General features: G+C 42.4%; 1 protein-coding gene across 1 annotated transcript in view; it reads left to right on the forward strand.

Annotated features, from left to right (window-relative positions):
• LOC120937505 (ADP-dependent glucokinase-like) overlaps positions 1-16,650 on the forward strand; it is a 52,630-nt gene that overhangs the window by 23,387 nt on the left and 12,593 nt on the right. Inside the window, exons 3-4 of the mRNA XM_040350781.1 lie at positions 2,107-2,297; positions 16,436-16,532. Of these exons, the coding sequence (XP_040206715.1) occupies positions 2,107-2,297; positions 16,436-16,532 (288 nt within the window). The remainder of the gene's footprint in view (positions 1-2,106; positions 2,298-16,435; positions 16,533-16,650) is intronic.

A 16,650-nucleotide genomic window follows, 5' to 3' on the forward strand; every position in this document is an offset into this window, starting at 1 on the left:
GCCCTCTAGTTGTGTGCTGTCACTTCCATCTTCACCCGGTCTTCCTTCTGAGTTCGCAGGCTCCTCCAGCCATTTGAGTGCCTAATCCATAGTGACGTCACCCCCGCATATGCGTACGGAAGTCGCGGCACAGAGCTCTGAAGGGACAGCATGTGTAAATGCCGTCCCTTTGGGGTGCATATTCCGGTGAAACCAACGGCTGCCGAAATAGAGAATAATCCTGTAGGTACAAGTGACCATGCAGTGTTTACTACCACTTTAAATCTGACTGTTTAAGTACATTTTTATTTTTTTTATAAAAACTGTAAGATTTTTATCATTGTGACTAATGACTGGCACCTCAAAGTCCTTGTATGTGGTTTCACAATGTTAGGCACTTGAAAATAGGGGTTGCAAACGGGTACAATAAAGTAATCGGAATGAATTAGCATGACAATTGTGAACCACTATAACTGGTTTCTGAATTGCTTTACATTATTGCACAATATAAATCTATGGCACACATAACCAGCACAGGTTCTCATTCCTATTGAGGATAGTGCCTTTAGTCTGAGTTTCATTTTGTCACTGGGAGTGTCACCCCTACAAACATCTGCCTGTCCTGTTTCCATCAGTATTACCTTGCCTTCCCTCTTACAATGTCAGCCAGGCCCCCTCCCCAGTATCACCCAACCCCCTTCCTGCAGTGTCAGCCAACTCCTTTCCCCCTCCCCCATTATCACCTAGCAGCTTCCGGCTCCCTCAGACAGCCCCCAACTAAACTGTCAACCAATCTCTCCTGCACAGCACCTGTTATTAGTATCCATGTACTCCCTTTTCGTTCTTAACCCTCCCTTTTGGCAAGCTACCCATTATACCTTTCTCTCAGCAGCCCTTGTTCTTGCACCAATCTCTCAGCTTCTACTGTGCCTGCAGCCCCTTTTATTCAGCAGCCACACTTCCAATCTTAGGGTTACAACACTCTCTGTATTTGTATGTATAGAGAAGCAGGGTTGTCTCTCCAGGAGGATTTCTCCTAATTTGGACTATCTCCTAATCTCTTTAACAGGTATTTTGTAGTTCAGAGGTAACCCGGGAGGGTTAATAAAACCACTTGGGATTTCAGAGCAGCAGTATCAGTGTTGTCAGCTCACTACAGGAAGTTACAAGATCATTGTATCTTTGCAGGATCAATCGGTATTTTTTGCACTTGTCAAATGGCTATAAAGAATGGCAAAAAATGGTAAAAAGAAGGGAGCAAACAATTGTATATTAAAGGAAACCAGTAATGAAAGAAATATTTTTTGGCTGCCATTGCTGACCTCTTTCTGAAAACGTTAGAGCGAAGTGAGAAGGTCAGCAACTCAGAAAGTACTAAAGCCAGAGGATCAGACGGCCAGAAAAACGATAAAATTAATAAAAATTATCATCAATGGTAGATTTCAAATAAGGTTTCTAAGCACTTAAAATACTCTTTTGGGCAGCCAAATTGTGACCATTCTTGACATATAATGAAGCTTGAATTTATTTGATTCTTTTAAGTTCATTTGATAGCGTCTTGTGCTGCTGTCAATCATATCCTGCAAGAAGGCTCTGAGCTGTGCTGTGTGTGTGTGTGTGTGTGTGTGTGTGTGTGTGTGTGTGTGTGTGTGTCTATAGACACACACAAGATTTCCCCCATAGTAAGTGGCTGGCTTTGAGGGTACTCAGAAAGGAGCATGAGCTGAGTGTACTGACTGGGGAACCCAGAAGATGAGGTTTGGGGCCACTCTAAAAAAAAATCATTGCACGGAGCAGGTAAGTATAAGACCTTTATTTTAAGACAAACCAACCTAAACCACTTTTTTTTTTTTTTCTAGGTAAGGTGATTGTTTTCTGACTGACTCTGATTGTATCAATAAAATGTGCATTAACTACAATTTTATTAAACATTGTTTCATACTCCCACCAACCCCCCCCCCTTTTTTTTTTGTATTGCCTTCATTTACTAATCTTGAGGTACTTTGTGTATTTTATATAAATTATAATGGTGCTGTTAAATGTTGCATAAGGCAGCTAAGCTGAAAGCAAGTAAAACCTGTAACAGTGCGGGGAAATTTAATTTGAATTTATTATTCATTGTAACAGGAGGTATGTGTCCAATGAGACGTTGTTTAGAAAGCTTGTAGATGCCTCTAAAAGACTTCCGGAAATGCGCTGGGCTCTGGGTGGAAATGCTCCAGTCATGGCAAACCGCTTGGCTGCTGAAGGTTGTGATGTTCTACTAGGGGGTCGCCTAAGTCAAGAAGAAGCTAGTGTCTTATCCGATCACATCAAAGGTGAGTAATGATTCGTTGTTAATCTGTTCTACATAAATAACATGACAAAAAGAACCATGCAGGTGTGGTGTGGTTTTAAAATGTGTTTATCAGTTGCTATGTTGGTTCAAGAAACAGATTGACCCCCTGTGAGAAACTACAGCTGCAACTGGTGGACCATAGACCACCTGAAGTGATACCATCTATTGTATAAAATCATAAGAACCCACACAGAGAGTTTACACTGCCTTCTGCGAACCAATGTGGGTATCATTACATTAATGACACCCCCAGATCGGTTTACAGATCACAGTGCAAACTGTGAACTCGCACAGGAATCGGATCGCATGGGTGAGAACTCTCATCTCACAGACATCACATGTGATCAGCACCTGCAGTTAGGGTGCGAATCGCATTCAATGTCTAAGATCATGCTAGTGTGATCCTGGGCTAAAAGTTTTTTTATTTTTTTACTATGGTCTTCTCTAAAAACTGTTTCTTTGTGTGTACACAGCGAGTGCAAACCGAACAAATACTGTGACAGCTGGACGCAGTAGAGGCTTGTTTATTTATGTACCTTATGTAATCATTTAATAGCTGTCATGTGATCACATGATCAGGAACCATGCTGCTTGGTTCCCAATTGTTAGTTGAGACCAGAGCCGCCAGAGACGGTGTGAAATGGAAATCTGGCCCGAGTCAGTGTGAATAACTATGCAGCTTAAATCTGAAACCAGGCAGGGGAAAAAAAGTCAATAAATGCAGTTATGAAAAGAAACCCCTTGCAAACTACTAAATACAGAGTTCAAAGACATGTTTACTATGATTTGTAACTTTGTCCAGTCATTGTTGTGATGCATACACCTCTGCCAGTCCCGAAAAGTGATATTTGTGACTAAGCTGTAATAACTGATTCTAAAGTTTATTTAACAGGTATATATATATTTTAAATGTATTTTTTTTACAGTTGAGTGAAGGTGGTAAAAAACAGGCCAGTTCATTCCCTGTCAAAGTGTATCTCTAGGCAATGCAAGTTCACCAGATTCAGAACACTGCAAGCCATTTACAACTTGGAGAACAGCTTGTTGCTCACCGAGCAGATGCCCGGAGAGGGAAGTAATGAAGTGGGTGGAGGCAGGCGAATACAGGAACAGGGAGGCTACTCTTAAATTATAAGTTCACATTTTGTAACATGTTGAACCCATATTCAGGGTGCACCATGTAACATGTTACTGTAGAATTGCCCCCCCCTCGTTGTGATCGCAAGCAGGGGATTTCTTCCCCCACTCCTTATCACAATTTAAAAAAAGTGGCTGTGCGAGGCTTTGTCCATCTGGCCACATAATTCATTCATTCACAGAGTTCTGCTAATGTGACAACTACAAGTACCGACAGCCTTTGCGGCTCTTAGCTTGTAGTTCTCAATGAACTACCAGGGTGCTGTTAAGTGTTCTGGTAGTAAATTGATTCTTTCAGTCAGCGTGAAACTTCTTGCCAGTATAATGTACGAGCAGACAGCTTTTACTGACAGTCTGCAGGAATCCTGCATGGCACCCACAATTTGCTAATTGCAGTGTTTTTTCCAGGCTCCTACAAAAAAAATGTAAATGCAGATTTTTTTTTTTACCTGCAAAACTTACCCCAACAAAAATGCACTCTTGGCTGGTACTGGGAATTACATTTCCAGGATAACACTGTCGCAGCAGGATATGTCCCTAGCAACCTGGGGTATGGCTGCTGAAGTAAGAATGGGAATTTAGTGTAGCGGAGGCAACATAGTGATGGTGGTAGGGGACTCCATTATTGGTATAATACAAAAACGGGTAATCTGTTGCCAAGATACGGAAACCTGAACAGTGTGGTGTTTTGGGGGATCCAGTTTAGGCATATTATGGATCAAAATAAGCATATTATTGGGTGGCATTAAGAAATATCCGGTGGTAATGGTATACTTTTGCATCAGTGCCTAAAGTTAAAGTGGAACTATGCTCACTTCCACTCCAGAGATACAGTGTCCAGGAGCTCCCTCACTGGCTGCTAGCGTCTTCTTCCGGGTTCGTATCTTTGACATTTTGACTGGCCAGGAAAAGATGATGCGAGTTTATTCACAAGAGAGAAAATATGTGTAGCTCAGTGTACATTGTGAACAAGCTCAAGAATACATTAATGACGAAGAGACATAAAGTACTGTAGGCTTTTACAAGAGTATAGAAGCTGGTACAACCTCCCTCTCCTGAACGTAGAAGAATCGCGTTCATGTGAGGAATGATTTGACCGACAACCGAAATCGATTGTTGCCACGTTTTTCGTCTTCCGGTGGTCAGCCAAGTCTGTGAGTATATAAAGTGTTTTTTTTTTTTTTTTAAATGCTACTGGTGCCTTAAACTACACCAGATAGGCAGCATAAGCTTGGGGCATTACAGTCTTCAGGAATTAAACATGTACAGTCTGAAGGAAAGAGGAAACCTTAAAATACATCAAGGGAGGTAAAATGGTTTAGAGGGGTAGTATTTTCAATATGAAGCAAGGATCAAGAAACACTGAATGAATGAATGACTTGTATAGCGCTACACATGCGAACTGAATCGCCTATAGGCGCTTTTTCCAGCCAGTGTCTGCTTGGCTGGAGCGGTCATTTTACCCCGTAGGATCACGACACGCTTGGGACACACAGTCATACACACAGATATACATATATATATATACTGGGCCAATTTGGACAAGATCCAATTTACCTACCAGCATGTCTTTGGAGTGTGGGAGGAAACCGGAGTACCCGGAGGAAACCCACGCTGGCACAGGGAGAACATGCAAACTCCAGGCAGATGGTGTCGTGGTCAGGATTTGAACCAGTGACCCTTTTGCTGCTAGGCGAAAGTGCTATTCACTACACCACTGTGCTGCGTACTGGGACATGACCTCAAACTAGTAGGAAGAAAGTTCAAAACTAGAAAGTATGTTTTTACCGAAAGAGTATTTAATGCTTGGAATAGACTTCTGGTGAATAGTGTGTGGATTTAAACATGCTGGGGCCAAACATAGACAAAAAAGCTTAAAAAAAAAAAGTATAAATCCCCCCCCCCCCCCAAAAAAAAATTGGACAGACTCTATGGGCCACTTGGTCGTTTTTCTGCCATCACACTTCTTAAGTAGATGATATTTAGCGTGCTAAAGCATTGTGTATAATAAACACTTGCTGTGTTTGTGTTTTTTTTTTAAATGAAAAAATTAATACTATTTTCGTCTTTTTTTCCTTGCATCACAGTGCGGATCTCTCCTTTTTTTTTTTTTTTTTTTTGCCATTTATGCATATTTAAAGAGATTGAAAACAACTTTTGTTTACAGACACTTTTATTGAAAGGAAAAAAAACAGATAAATATACACAATATCCAATGTTAGTACATTTCCAAACAAACAAAAAAAATAAAATAGGTAAATATTGCATATCTGTCACATAATCCAGAACCAAGATTGCGTATGAAGAAAGTATCGGATACAATTCACATATACATATACTGTAGTGCAGTGCGTAAAAGAATACTACCAAAAAAAAAACACGTTTAAGGATAGAATGGAGAATAGGAATAGAGGTATAAAGTTCGGAAATGAACCAATCTAGAGAAGAGCATTAATAATAAGACCAGTAATTCCACTTCCTATGAAAGATGGGTATCTTATTCTAAATGATGTGATGTATCCTCTCAATAAATCTATATGACTCCATTCAGTCTGAGTCAGACCTGTGACCAGGGTGTAGTTAGTTCACCAATGATGGATAATAACCCATTGAATGCCACTATACAGGGTGCGCAACAGTTTTGCACAGGGGGGGCAGGTACATCTGGGATGGGGGCAAACGGGCACATTTACAAATGAAATGAAAAACCGGCAGTTTTGGTGGCCTCATGTTGCCACAATGGATGATGTACGTAGTACTTTTCAACTCCAAAAAGCATGAATAAAAGTACCCCAGTCCTGACAGACGTGAAAGCAAGTTTCACAAATGTTGGGAAAGTCATATTGCAGTGCCTTGAAAAAGTATTCATACCCCTTTTTGAAATTTTCCAAATTTTGTCATGTTACAATCAAATGTAAATGGATTTTATGTGATAGACCAACACAAAGTGGCACATAATTTGTGAAGTGGAAGGAAAAGGATAAATGGTTTTAAATTTTTTTTTTTACAAATAAATATACAAAAAGTGTGGTGTGCTTTTTGTATTCAGCCCCCCTGAGTCAATACTTTGTAGAACCACCTTTCGCAGCAATTACAGCTGCAAGTCTTTTCGAGTATGTCTCTACCAGCTTTGCACATCTAGAGAGTGACATTTTTGCCAATTCTTCTTTAAAAAATACCTCCAAGCTCTGTCCGATTGGATGGAGAGTGTCTGTGAACAGCAATTTTTTGACTGGGCCATTCTAACACATGAATATGCTTTGATCTAAACCATTCCATTGTAGCTCTGGCTGTATGTTTAGGGTCATTGCCCTGCTAGAAGGTGAACCTCTGTCCCAGTCTCAAGTCTTTTGCACACACTATCAGATTTTCTTCTAAGATTACCCTGTGTTTGGCTCCATCCATCTTCCCATCAACTCTGACCAGCTTCCCTGCCTAAGAAAAGCATCCCCACAACATGATGCTGTCACCACCATGTTTTACGCTGGGGATGGTGTGTTCAGGGTAATGTGCGGTGTTAGTTTTCTGCCACACATAGCGTTCTGCTTTTAGGCCAAAAAGTTCAATTTTGGCCTCTGACCAGAGCACCTTCTTCCACATCAAAGAACAAGGAGAAGCACACCACTCCAGGCAAAATCAGGTGCAAGGTAGATCACAGGCGCAGACCTTGGCTCACCACCGTGGAAGACAAATTAAACAAGAAATTGGTCGCACACTGAAACTCCAACTTATCTTGATGTCATCTTTATTGTCAAAAGGGTCAGACGGATACAGGCAATGGTCAACGCGTTTCACAAACTATTGCTTGTGAAACGCGTCGACCATTGCCTGTATCTGTCTGACCCTTTTGACAATAAAGATGACATCAAGATAAGTTGGAGTTCCAGTGTTCGACCTTCTTCCATATGTTTGCTGTGTCCCCCACATGGCTTCCAGCAAACTGCAAATGGGACTTCTTATGGCTTTCTTTCAACAATGGTTTCTTCTTGCCACTCTTCCATAAAGGCCAGATTTGTGGATTCCACGACTAATAGTTGTCCTGTGGACAGATTCTCCCACCTGAGCTGTGGATCTCTGCAGCTTCTCCACGGTTACCAGGGGCCTCTTCACTGCTTCTCTGATTAATGCTCTCCTTGCCGGCCTGTCCGTTTAGGTGGGCAGCCATTTCTTGGTAGGTTTGCAGTTGTGCCATACTCTGTCCATTTTCAGATGATGGTTTGAACAGTTCTTCGTGAGATGTTCAAAGCTTGGGATATTTTTTTATAACCTAACCGTGCTTTAAACTTCTCCACAACTGTATCCCGACCTGTCTGGTGTGTTCCTTGGCCTTCATGATGCCGTTTGTTCACCAAGTTCTCTAACAAACCTCTGAGGCCTTCACACAACAGCTGTATTTATACTGCGATTAAATTACACATTGGACTCTATTTACTAGATTTTAGTTAGGGGTATAAAATAAAATACATTTACGTTTTTGGTTGTAACATGACAAAATGTGGAAAATTTCAAGGCATATGAATACTTTATCACCCAGAAAACCCCTGGTTTTGACAGGTAACAGTCTCCTTCACCCACATCCTTCTGGGATACTTCACAGGACCCAGAATGCTGCGGGACCAGTCAATAGTGCTGCATGCAAATGTACAGTGAGCAGCCGGCTGTGAAGCTGCAAGCGGTCACAGACCACTGCCCACAGCTAGTATGCAGGTGCTGGGGACCGAAACCTGGTGATAAAACAGGCCAGGTGAGGACAGCACTGGATCCTGAGACAGGAAAGTGTCCTATTACTAAAAGTCAGCAGCTACAGTTTTTTGTAGCTGCTGATTTTTTATTTTTCTACAGATAACTGAACAACCTCTCTAAAGGGTTAGTAAAGGTTAGTTTAACCACTTAAGGACTGCCTAACGACGATATACGTTGGCAGAATGGCCCTGCTGGGCACAATCGCGTACCTGTAAATGATTGTATAAAGCCCAGCGGTGGGGCACGCTCCCGCGACCCGGTCTGAAGCTCCGTGACCTCGGCCGCGGGACTCGCGGACCCGATCGCCGCTACAGTCCCGCGATCGGTCCCCGGAGCTGAAGAACGGGGAGAGCCGCGTGTAAACACGGCTTCCCCGTTCTTCACTGTGGTGCTGGTATCGATTGTGTGTTCCCTAATATAGGGACGCACAATCAATGACGTCAGACCTACAGCCACACCCCCCTACAGTTGTAAACACACTTCAGGGAACACAACTCCTTCAGCGCCCCCTTGAGGTTAACTCCCAAACTGCAACTGTAATTTTCACAATAAACAATGCATTTTAAATGCATTTTTTGCTGTGAAAATGACAATGGTCCCAAAAATGTGTCAAAATTGGCCGAAGTGTCCGCCATAATGTGGCAGTCATGAAAAAAATCGCTGATCGCCGCCATTAGTAGTAAAAAAAAAATTAATAAAAATGCAATAAAACTATCCCCTATTTTGTAAACGCTATCAATTTTGCGCAAACCACTCGATAAACGCTTATTGCGATTTTTTTTTACAAAAAATAGGTAGAAGAATACGTATCGGCCTAAACTGAGGTAACAAATATTTTTTTGATATGTTTTTGGGGGATATTTTATTAAAGCAAAAAGTAAAAAATATTGCATTTTTTTCAAAATTGTCGTTCTATTTTTGTTTATAGCGCAAAAAATAAAAACTGCAGAGGTGATCAAATACCACCAAAAGAAAGCTCTATTTGTGGGAAAAAAGGACGCTAATTTTGTTTGGGAGCCATGTCGCACGACCGCGCAATTGTCAGTTAAAGCGACGCAGTGCCGAATCGCAAAAAGGGGCCTGGTCTTTTACCTGCATTTTGGTCCGGGTCTTAAGTGGTTAAAAAAATAATACTTGCCTCCACTGTGCAGTTAGTTTTCGAGTGGCCCCAATCCTAGTCTTCTGGGGTCCCTCGGGCGGCTGTCTCGGCTCCTCCCCGCAAAAGCTAACCCCTTTCTGGAAAGCGCTCTCCCAAGGGGGTTAGCTTGCGTGCGCGCTCCCGTGTGATACAGTGGCAGCCTTAGCTGCCAAGTGTATCACTCAGCCTCGCACCCCGGCACGCCCCATCATTGATTTGATTGACAGCTGTGGGAGCCAATGGCTGCGCTGCTATTAATCATCCAATGAAGAGCCGGGAAGACCGGGCTGAGAAACCATCGCTTTCACGACGCGGGATTTTCGAGGGCTCAGGTAAGTAAACGGGAAGCTTTACAACCCCTTTTAAGCTTGGAAGACGTGAAAACAACTTTTAAAATGACATTAACATTTTGAAGTTTATGAGATTTTAGTGCTTTCTGCCTTTCTAAACATGCTATAACTTTCAAAATAGATTTTCAATGCTGCAAGGCTTCTGTTCTTAAATCATTATTATTATTATTATTATTATTATTAATAATAATAATAATAATAATAATAATAATAATAATAACCAGATATGTGTATTTTATACATTGTTACAGTGGTCCAGCTTAGACCAATATAATTATACCTGGGCAATTCCCCTGGAATCTGTAAATCACTAATGTAGACACTCTTAGTCCGTAGGGTTCATTTTTGAGTTGGCCCACCCTTTGCAGTTATAATAGCTTCAACTCTTCTGGTAAGGCTGTCCACAAGGTTTAGGAGTGTGTCTATGGGAATGTTTGACCATTCTTCCAGAAGCGTATTTGTGAGGTTAGGTACTGATGTGGACAAGATGGCCTGGCTCAGTCTCCACTCTAATTCATCCCAAAGGTGTTCAGGTCAGAACTCGCTCATCCATGTCTCTATGGAACAGGAAGTGCCCATCCCCCAAACTGTAGTGAAGCATGAATTTGTCCAAAATGTTTTTGTATTTTGTATGCTGATGCCTTAAGAGTTCTCTTCACTGGAACTAAGGGGCCATGCACAACCCCTAAAAAGCAACCCCCCACCAAATGATTTGGACCAGTGCACAAAGCAGGATCCATAAAGACATCTTAATATCATTCCACTAGGGTTTAGCCCAGGTTCACACTGGGCTGCGGGAATGAAGCCATGCGAGTTTGGCTGAATTATCACGATTTCACTTCCACCTATTTGGTGGCAATTACATCTGTGCTGAAATTGCAAAAAGTAGTACAGAAACGACTTTTTGAAATCAGTGCAGATGCGGCATCGCACCGATTAGGACGGTGCCATTGCCGGCAAATGCTGATGATTTGACATGTGATTTGACATATCAAATCACATGTTAAAATTCACCAGTGTGAACCAGGGCTTACATCGCCTTAAAATCCATAACATTTCAAAGTAGTGATACTTCTAAAGTAGTGATAAATTCTCCTGTTTGTATAAATTCTAAATAATCTAAGCACCTAGACCAGATGGTATCCACCCAGTGTGCTAAAAGACTCAAGGACAGTAACAAACCACTCTCTCGCTTGTGCTTTCCCAACTGTGATGACCCAGTACATATTGGGCTGTTATTTAAGAAGGAGGAAAAAAAAACTAAAACTGGGTAACCATAGAACAGTACTGTAAGTCTAACTTCTATACTGTGTAAATAATTGAAAGGGGGATTAGGTTCGGGCAGTGGGTGTAAAGGGTGGTGCACTTCCATCAGGCATACAAGGGTGCAGTGGGGAAGGGGGATGGCAAGAGTACAAATGGTTGAGAGTGTAAAGATCTAGTGTATTTAGATCACATGGCTTTGGGAACAGGGTGGTGGTTGGGGAAATGTGCAGGTACGATGATGAGGGTGGAGGTTGGTGAGAGAGGGGGGAATGCAGGTGTGGAAGGTGTTGAGAGATGGGTGAGTGCAGGCACAGTGTGTGTTGTGAGAGGGGGGTGCTGATAGAAAGGAGTCTGCAGGTGCAGTGCTGAGGGAAAGGAGGTGTAGGAGAAAGGAGGCTGCGAATGCAGTGGGTGATGAGAGGAGGGGTGTAGATGCGTTTAGTAGTCAAGCCAAGAAGGGCTGTAAGCACCATGTATGTTGCAAAAAGGAAGGCTGCAAGTGCAAAGAGTGCTGACATAATAGACGCTGATTGAAAAGAGGGCGAAGGTCTGGTGGGTGCTGGAAGGAGGGGGTATAGACATGGTAAGTGGTTGTAGAAGGAGCATGCAGATGCTGTGCGCTCTGAGAGAAAGAAGGGGATGTAGAAAATTTCACAAATGTACTTTTTATTCTGAAAACTGGAAGTAAGAAGGTTTTGTTTCCAGCAGTTTAGAGTTGTTTACAATTCTAGTTGTTATGCTGTAGAATGTTTTGTCACATGATGCAGTAATGGCAAAAGCCAAAGTCAACAGAATTGCAGGAGATGAGAGATTAAACTTGGACATACAGTGTTTAGTCAGCATTATTCGCTATGTAATTCTTGTGACTTCTTGTCAACCATTACTACTGTTACTGCTTGGTTTAGCACACATGTACACAGGGCTGTGGAGTCGGAGTTGAGGAGTCGGGGGAAATTTTGGGTACCTGGAGTCGGAAAACAATGCACCGACTCCGACTCCTACTAAATTTTAGATTGAAATAAAAAAAAAAAAAGCAAGTTTAAATGTCCCAATTCACAAAAAGTTATAATTAATGACTTCTCTACTGTAAGAATAAAGACCAATGCATGAATAAAATAATAAAGTCTGACTTAAGAGCCTCTATGAAAGAGGATCTGGCAGAGGCAATTCTCTTCCTTAGAACTCTACATTGAATTGATTTGCATTTGCTAAGCCTATAACTACATTTCAAGATTAATATAAACCATTTCTAGGTTTTACAGATTTTGTTTTTGGTTCATTATAGATGAGCATTGTTTTTGTTCTAAAACAACCAAATAATGTGGTTTGTATTTTTGAACTGGTAAATATCCTGTTCCTGATGTTTATGCCTGCTGCTACTATCCAGCCACTTGATTGATTAATAAAAAAAAAATAATAAAACTTTGTTTTCATTGGCCCAGATTCAGGTACGAGTTGCGCTTTATTTGCGGAGGCACAGGGCAACGATTTTGCCCTGCGCCCATGCAAATATTTTGCGCTGCCCTCAATTCACGGAGCAGCAGCTCCGTAAATTGCGAGGGCACGCCGGCAAAATTGCCCAGCGTAAGCGCGCGCAATGTAAATGATCCCGCCGGGGGCAGGAATCATTTAAATTAGGCGCGTTCCCGCACCGATCGTAAAGCGCATGCGCCGTCGGGAAACTTTCCCGACGTGCATTGCGGCAAATGACGTCGCAAGGACGTCATTTGCTTCAAAGTGAACGTGAATGGCGTCCAGCGCCATTTACGTATCACTTACGCAAACGGCGTGAAATTCAAATTTCACGACGCGGGAAGGGCGGGTATACTTTAGCATTGGCTGCCCCTACTATTAGAAGGGGCAGCCTTACGCTAAAGACGCCGTACGGAAACTCCGTACCTTGCGTACGCAGGGCCCGCGCAACTTTGTGAATCGGTGTTAGTATGCAATTTGCATACTATACGCTGATCACAATGGGAGCGCCCCCTAGCGGTCAACGCAAGAATGCAGCCTAAAATCTGCGTGGCATAGGAGCCTTATGCCACGCAGATTTTAGGCTGCAGTCGGCGTAACGAGTTCTCTGAATCAGGAGAACTCGTTACGCCGGCGCAAGTCAGCAATTGCGCTGCGTAACTATGGTTACGCAGGCGCAATTGCTACCTGAATCTGGGCCATTGTGTTTGTCTTTTGCTTAAACTGTGCAATACAGTAGACTGTTGGCTTCCCAGCCAGTAGTCCTGTGGTAGGTTGCGTTTCTTTCCCTCAAGGAATGTATAAAATACATTTGCATATTAATACAGAGGAGTCGGAGTCGGGGAGTCGGAGTCGGAAGTATATAAAACTGAGGAGTCGGAACATTTATCTACCGACTCCACAGCCCTGCATGTACATGTTAGTCTCCGGCACTCAACAGTAGTGCGATGTCAATGGAGGAAGCCTGGAATTCCTATGGCTCCCAGTACATGCACAGGCCTTGCTGCCCTCCAAGGGTCAGGGGATACCCAGTGGCAACACTGTAAAATAATGAAGAGAGGGCGCACCAACCTTGTGCATTACCCAAGTAATATTTATTAAAATTATATAAATATTATTTGGGTAATGCGCAAGGTTGGTGCGCCCTCTCTTCATTCTATTTCAATGCTCCTTTTAATGTTTTTATTAATCCAGCTAATGTAAGTCCCTAAATTTGCCTTTATAACAACCAGTGGAGCCATCAGGCTCTGCAGCAGTGCCCATGTGCATTAAATGTTTGGACAGCAGTATTGAACTAAGCAATGACCCTGTCCATGAGACACAGCTCATGGATGATGTCAATGAGTAGGCTGGAGGTGTTTTGGGCAGTGTTTATGATAAAGATGGATCTGCTGCTTCTGCAGTTGAGGTTGACAATCTAGATGTGCAGTCTGGCAAAAGTGCTTGGATAACAAACATTTTTTTTTTGCTGTTGAAACAAGTTCTGTATACAGTGCCTTGAAAAAGTTTTTGTGATGTTGCAACCAAAAACGTCAATGGATGTTGGGATTTTATGTGATAGACCAACACTAGATTTCAGTTAGGAGTTTCAGAGTAAAGGAGGCTTAATACAAATTCACGCCACGCTTTTCACATATTTATTTTAAAAAATTGTCAACTTTTTATCATTTTCTTTCAACTTCACAATCATGTGCCACTTTGTGTTGGTCTATCACATAAAATCCCAATAAAATACATTTACGTTTTTAGTTGTAACATGACAAAATATGGAAAACTTCAAGGGGTATAAATACTTTTTCAAGGCACTGTATGTATTTTATCTACTTGCTTGGAGTTCAGCTTTAAGACCATAACACGACTGTGAAAACTATTAAGCCCGCTAGGAGCTGAAGCCATCTTGCATTACCTGGTTTAGCTTGGGTCACAGTGAGTCTGCATCCTGTGTGCGATCAATTGCCATTTTTCTGTAGACTGACAAAATGTTTTATACAATCTACACCAGTTCATTACATGTCCTATTGGCTGATCTCAGGGATAGGCGCATTAGAGCGGTACTTTTTTTTTTTTTTTGTCATAACATGACTGTGTTAGACAAGCTTGGCTCATTTTTAATATTGCAGATCTGTTTTCAGCAGCAAAGTGGTTGAGGAATAAAAACTTTTCAGGAAGTCGGGTATTGCAGTTTCCTGTGTATCTGTTATATGTCCTAACATTTTTATATATATATATATATATATATATAGATAGTGTGTTTTTTTTTTTTTTTTTTTACATTCGAGCCAGCATAGTAAGGTAATCTCATTTTCTCTGCACTTACCTTTATATCCTGATTTTGTCCAGGGCTTCCGCGTTCTGATGTCTCCGGGACTGGGCGTTCCTATCCCAGCCTCAGGGTTCCGATGACTGCGGGACTGGGTGTTCCTATCCTTCCGTTCGATGATTGACGGCTTGTGAAACAGGTAACCTGTCGCACAATGCGCGTCACCAGATTTTCGGAAATACCCGAGCTAAGAGTCGGCACTATAGGGCGCCTGCGCCCGCCGTGTAGAGCTGACTGCGCAGGCGCCGTATAGTGCCGACTCGCAGCTCGGCTCTTTCCCGACGTCTAGTGACGCGCGTTGTGCGACAGGTCACCTGTTTCACAAGACGTCAATCATCGTACGGAAGGATAGGAATGCCCAGTCAAGCAGTCATCGGAACTCGGAAGCCCTGGACAACATCAGGATATAAAGGTATGTACCAAGAAAAAATAAGAAAAAAACTGCCGATATATATATATATATATATATTTTTTTAATGAACCACATAGGCAAGCTCTGTTTCATCAAATTACAGAGTAACTTATTTTGAGCACTTGCTTCTAAGGCTGACTTCACACTGATTCAAACTGGATGTGGGTTTCCCCGCATGAACCCAGCCTAAGGCCCCATACACACGAGAGGATTTATCCGCGAATACGGTCCAGCGGACCGTTTCCGCGGATAAATCCTCTCGAGGATTTGAGCGGATTTCCATGCGATGGAGTGTACTCGCCATCGCATTGAAATCCGCGCCGAAATCCTCTGGCGATGACGTGTCGCCGCGATTATGACGCGGCGACGTGCGCGACGCTGTCATATAAGGAATTCCACGCATGCGTCGAATCATTACGACGCATGTGGGGGATCCCTTCGGACGGATGGATCCGGTGAGTCTATACAGACCAGCGGATCCATCCGTTGGGATGGATTCCAGCGGATAGATTTGTTTAGCATGTCAGCAAATATTTATCTGCTGGAATCCATCCCAGGGGATAAATATCCGCGGAAAAAGATCCGCTGGAGTGTACACACCATAGGATCTATCCGCTGAAACCCATTCGCTGGGATTTTTCAGCGGATGGATTCTATTGTGTGTATGGGGCCTTAGAGTATACCTAAAGACAAAACCCTTTTTTTTATTTATTTTCTTTTACTTTTGCGTAAAGTGAAAAGTCTGTCTGTTTTGATTGCTGTCTGTGCCCTGTTAAGAAGATCCAACATTGTCATTATGTGGCGTTACTCTCTGTTGCATTTAAGATTCACCCACTTCCAGAGGGAGAAAAGTATCCGTGATGTCACTGTAGCAGACTAAAGACACTTGGGGGGGGGGGGGATATTTGTGTGTGTGTGTGTGTGTGTGTGTATATGTGTATATATATATATATATTAGTGTGTGTGTGTGTGTGTGTGTGTAAAGTCTGCAGGAGTGCTCTCATTGCAGAAAGGACAGGGACAAACGACCCGTCAACACCAGGATCACAGTTTAGGTAGTAAATACCGTCTCTGTACAATGTCTGGATGAAGATGGTGCTGTCCTTCCAGTGGAAGAAGCAGATGAAGGCACTAATAAGGGAAGTCCAGGATTTCTTTAAAAAGCAATACATGCATTCACACGCAGTGTAACCTACATGGATTTATAAATGAACAATTGCTGTATATCTTATGTTGGGTCTACTTTAAATGCTTTCCTAACTGTCCTTTCCACTTACAGTTGCTGGTGAGCCAGTGTTAGATCCTGACATCCACCTTATTATGGAATATCCAACTGGTGCCAGATGGGGGAACCACATCTCTCGACGAGCAAACAGGTGTCTTATCTGATTCTAAACCTTAGTTGCAATGTTTATTCTTCCTTTCTCATTCCTCCCTTGTACATGGTAGCCTTGTCTTGTACACGGTGACCAGGTCTTGCTGAAGGCTACCAAG

Source organism: Rana temporaria, chromosome 4, assembly GCF_905171775.1.
Source record: "Rana temporaria chromosome 4, aRanTem1.1, whole genome shotgun sequence".
In the NCBI taxonomy this organism is placed as follows: domain Eukaryota; kingdom Metazoa; phylum Chordata; class Amphibia; order Anura; family Ranidae; genus Rana; species Rana temporaria.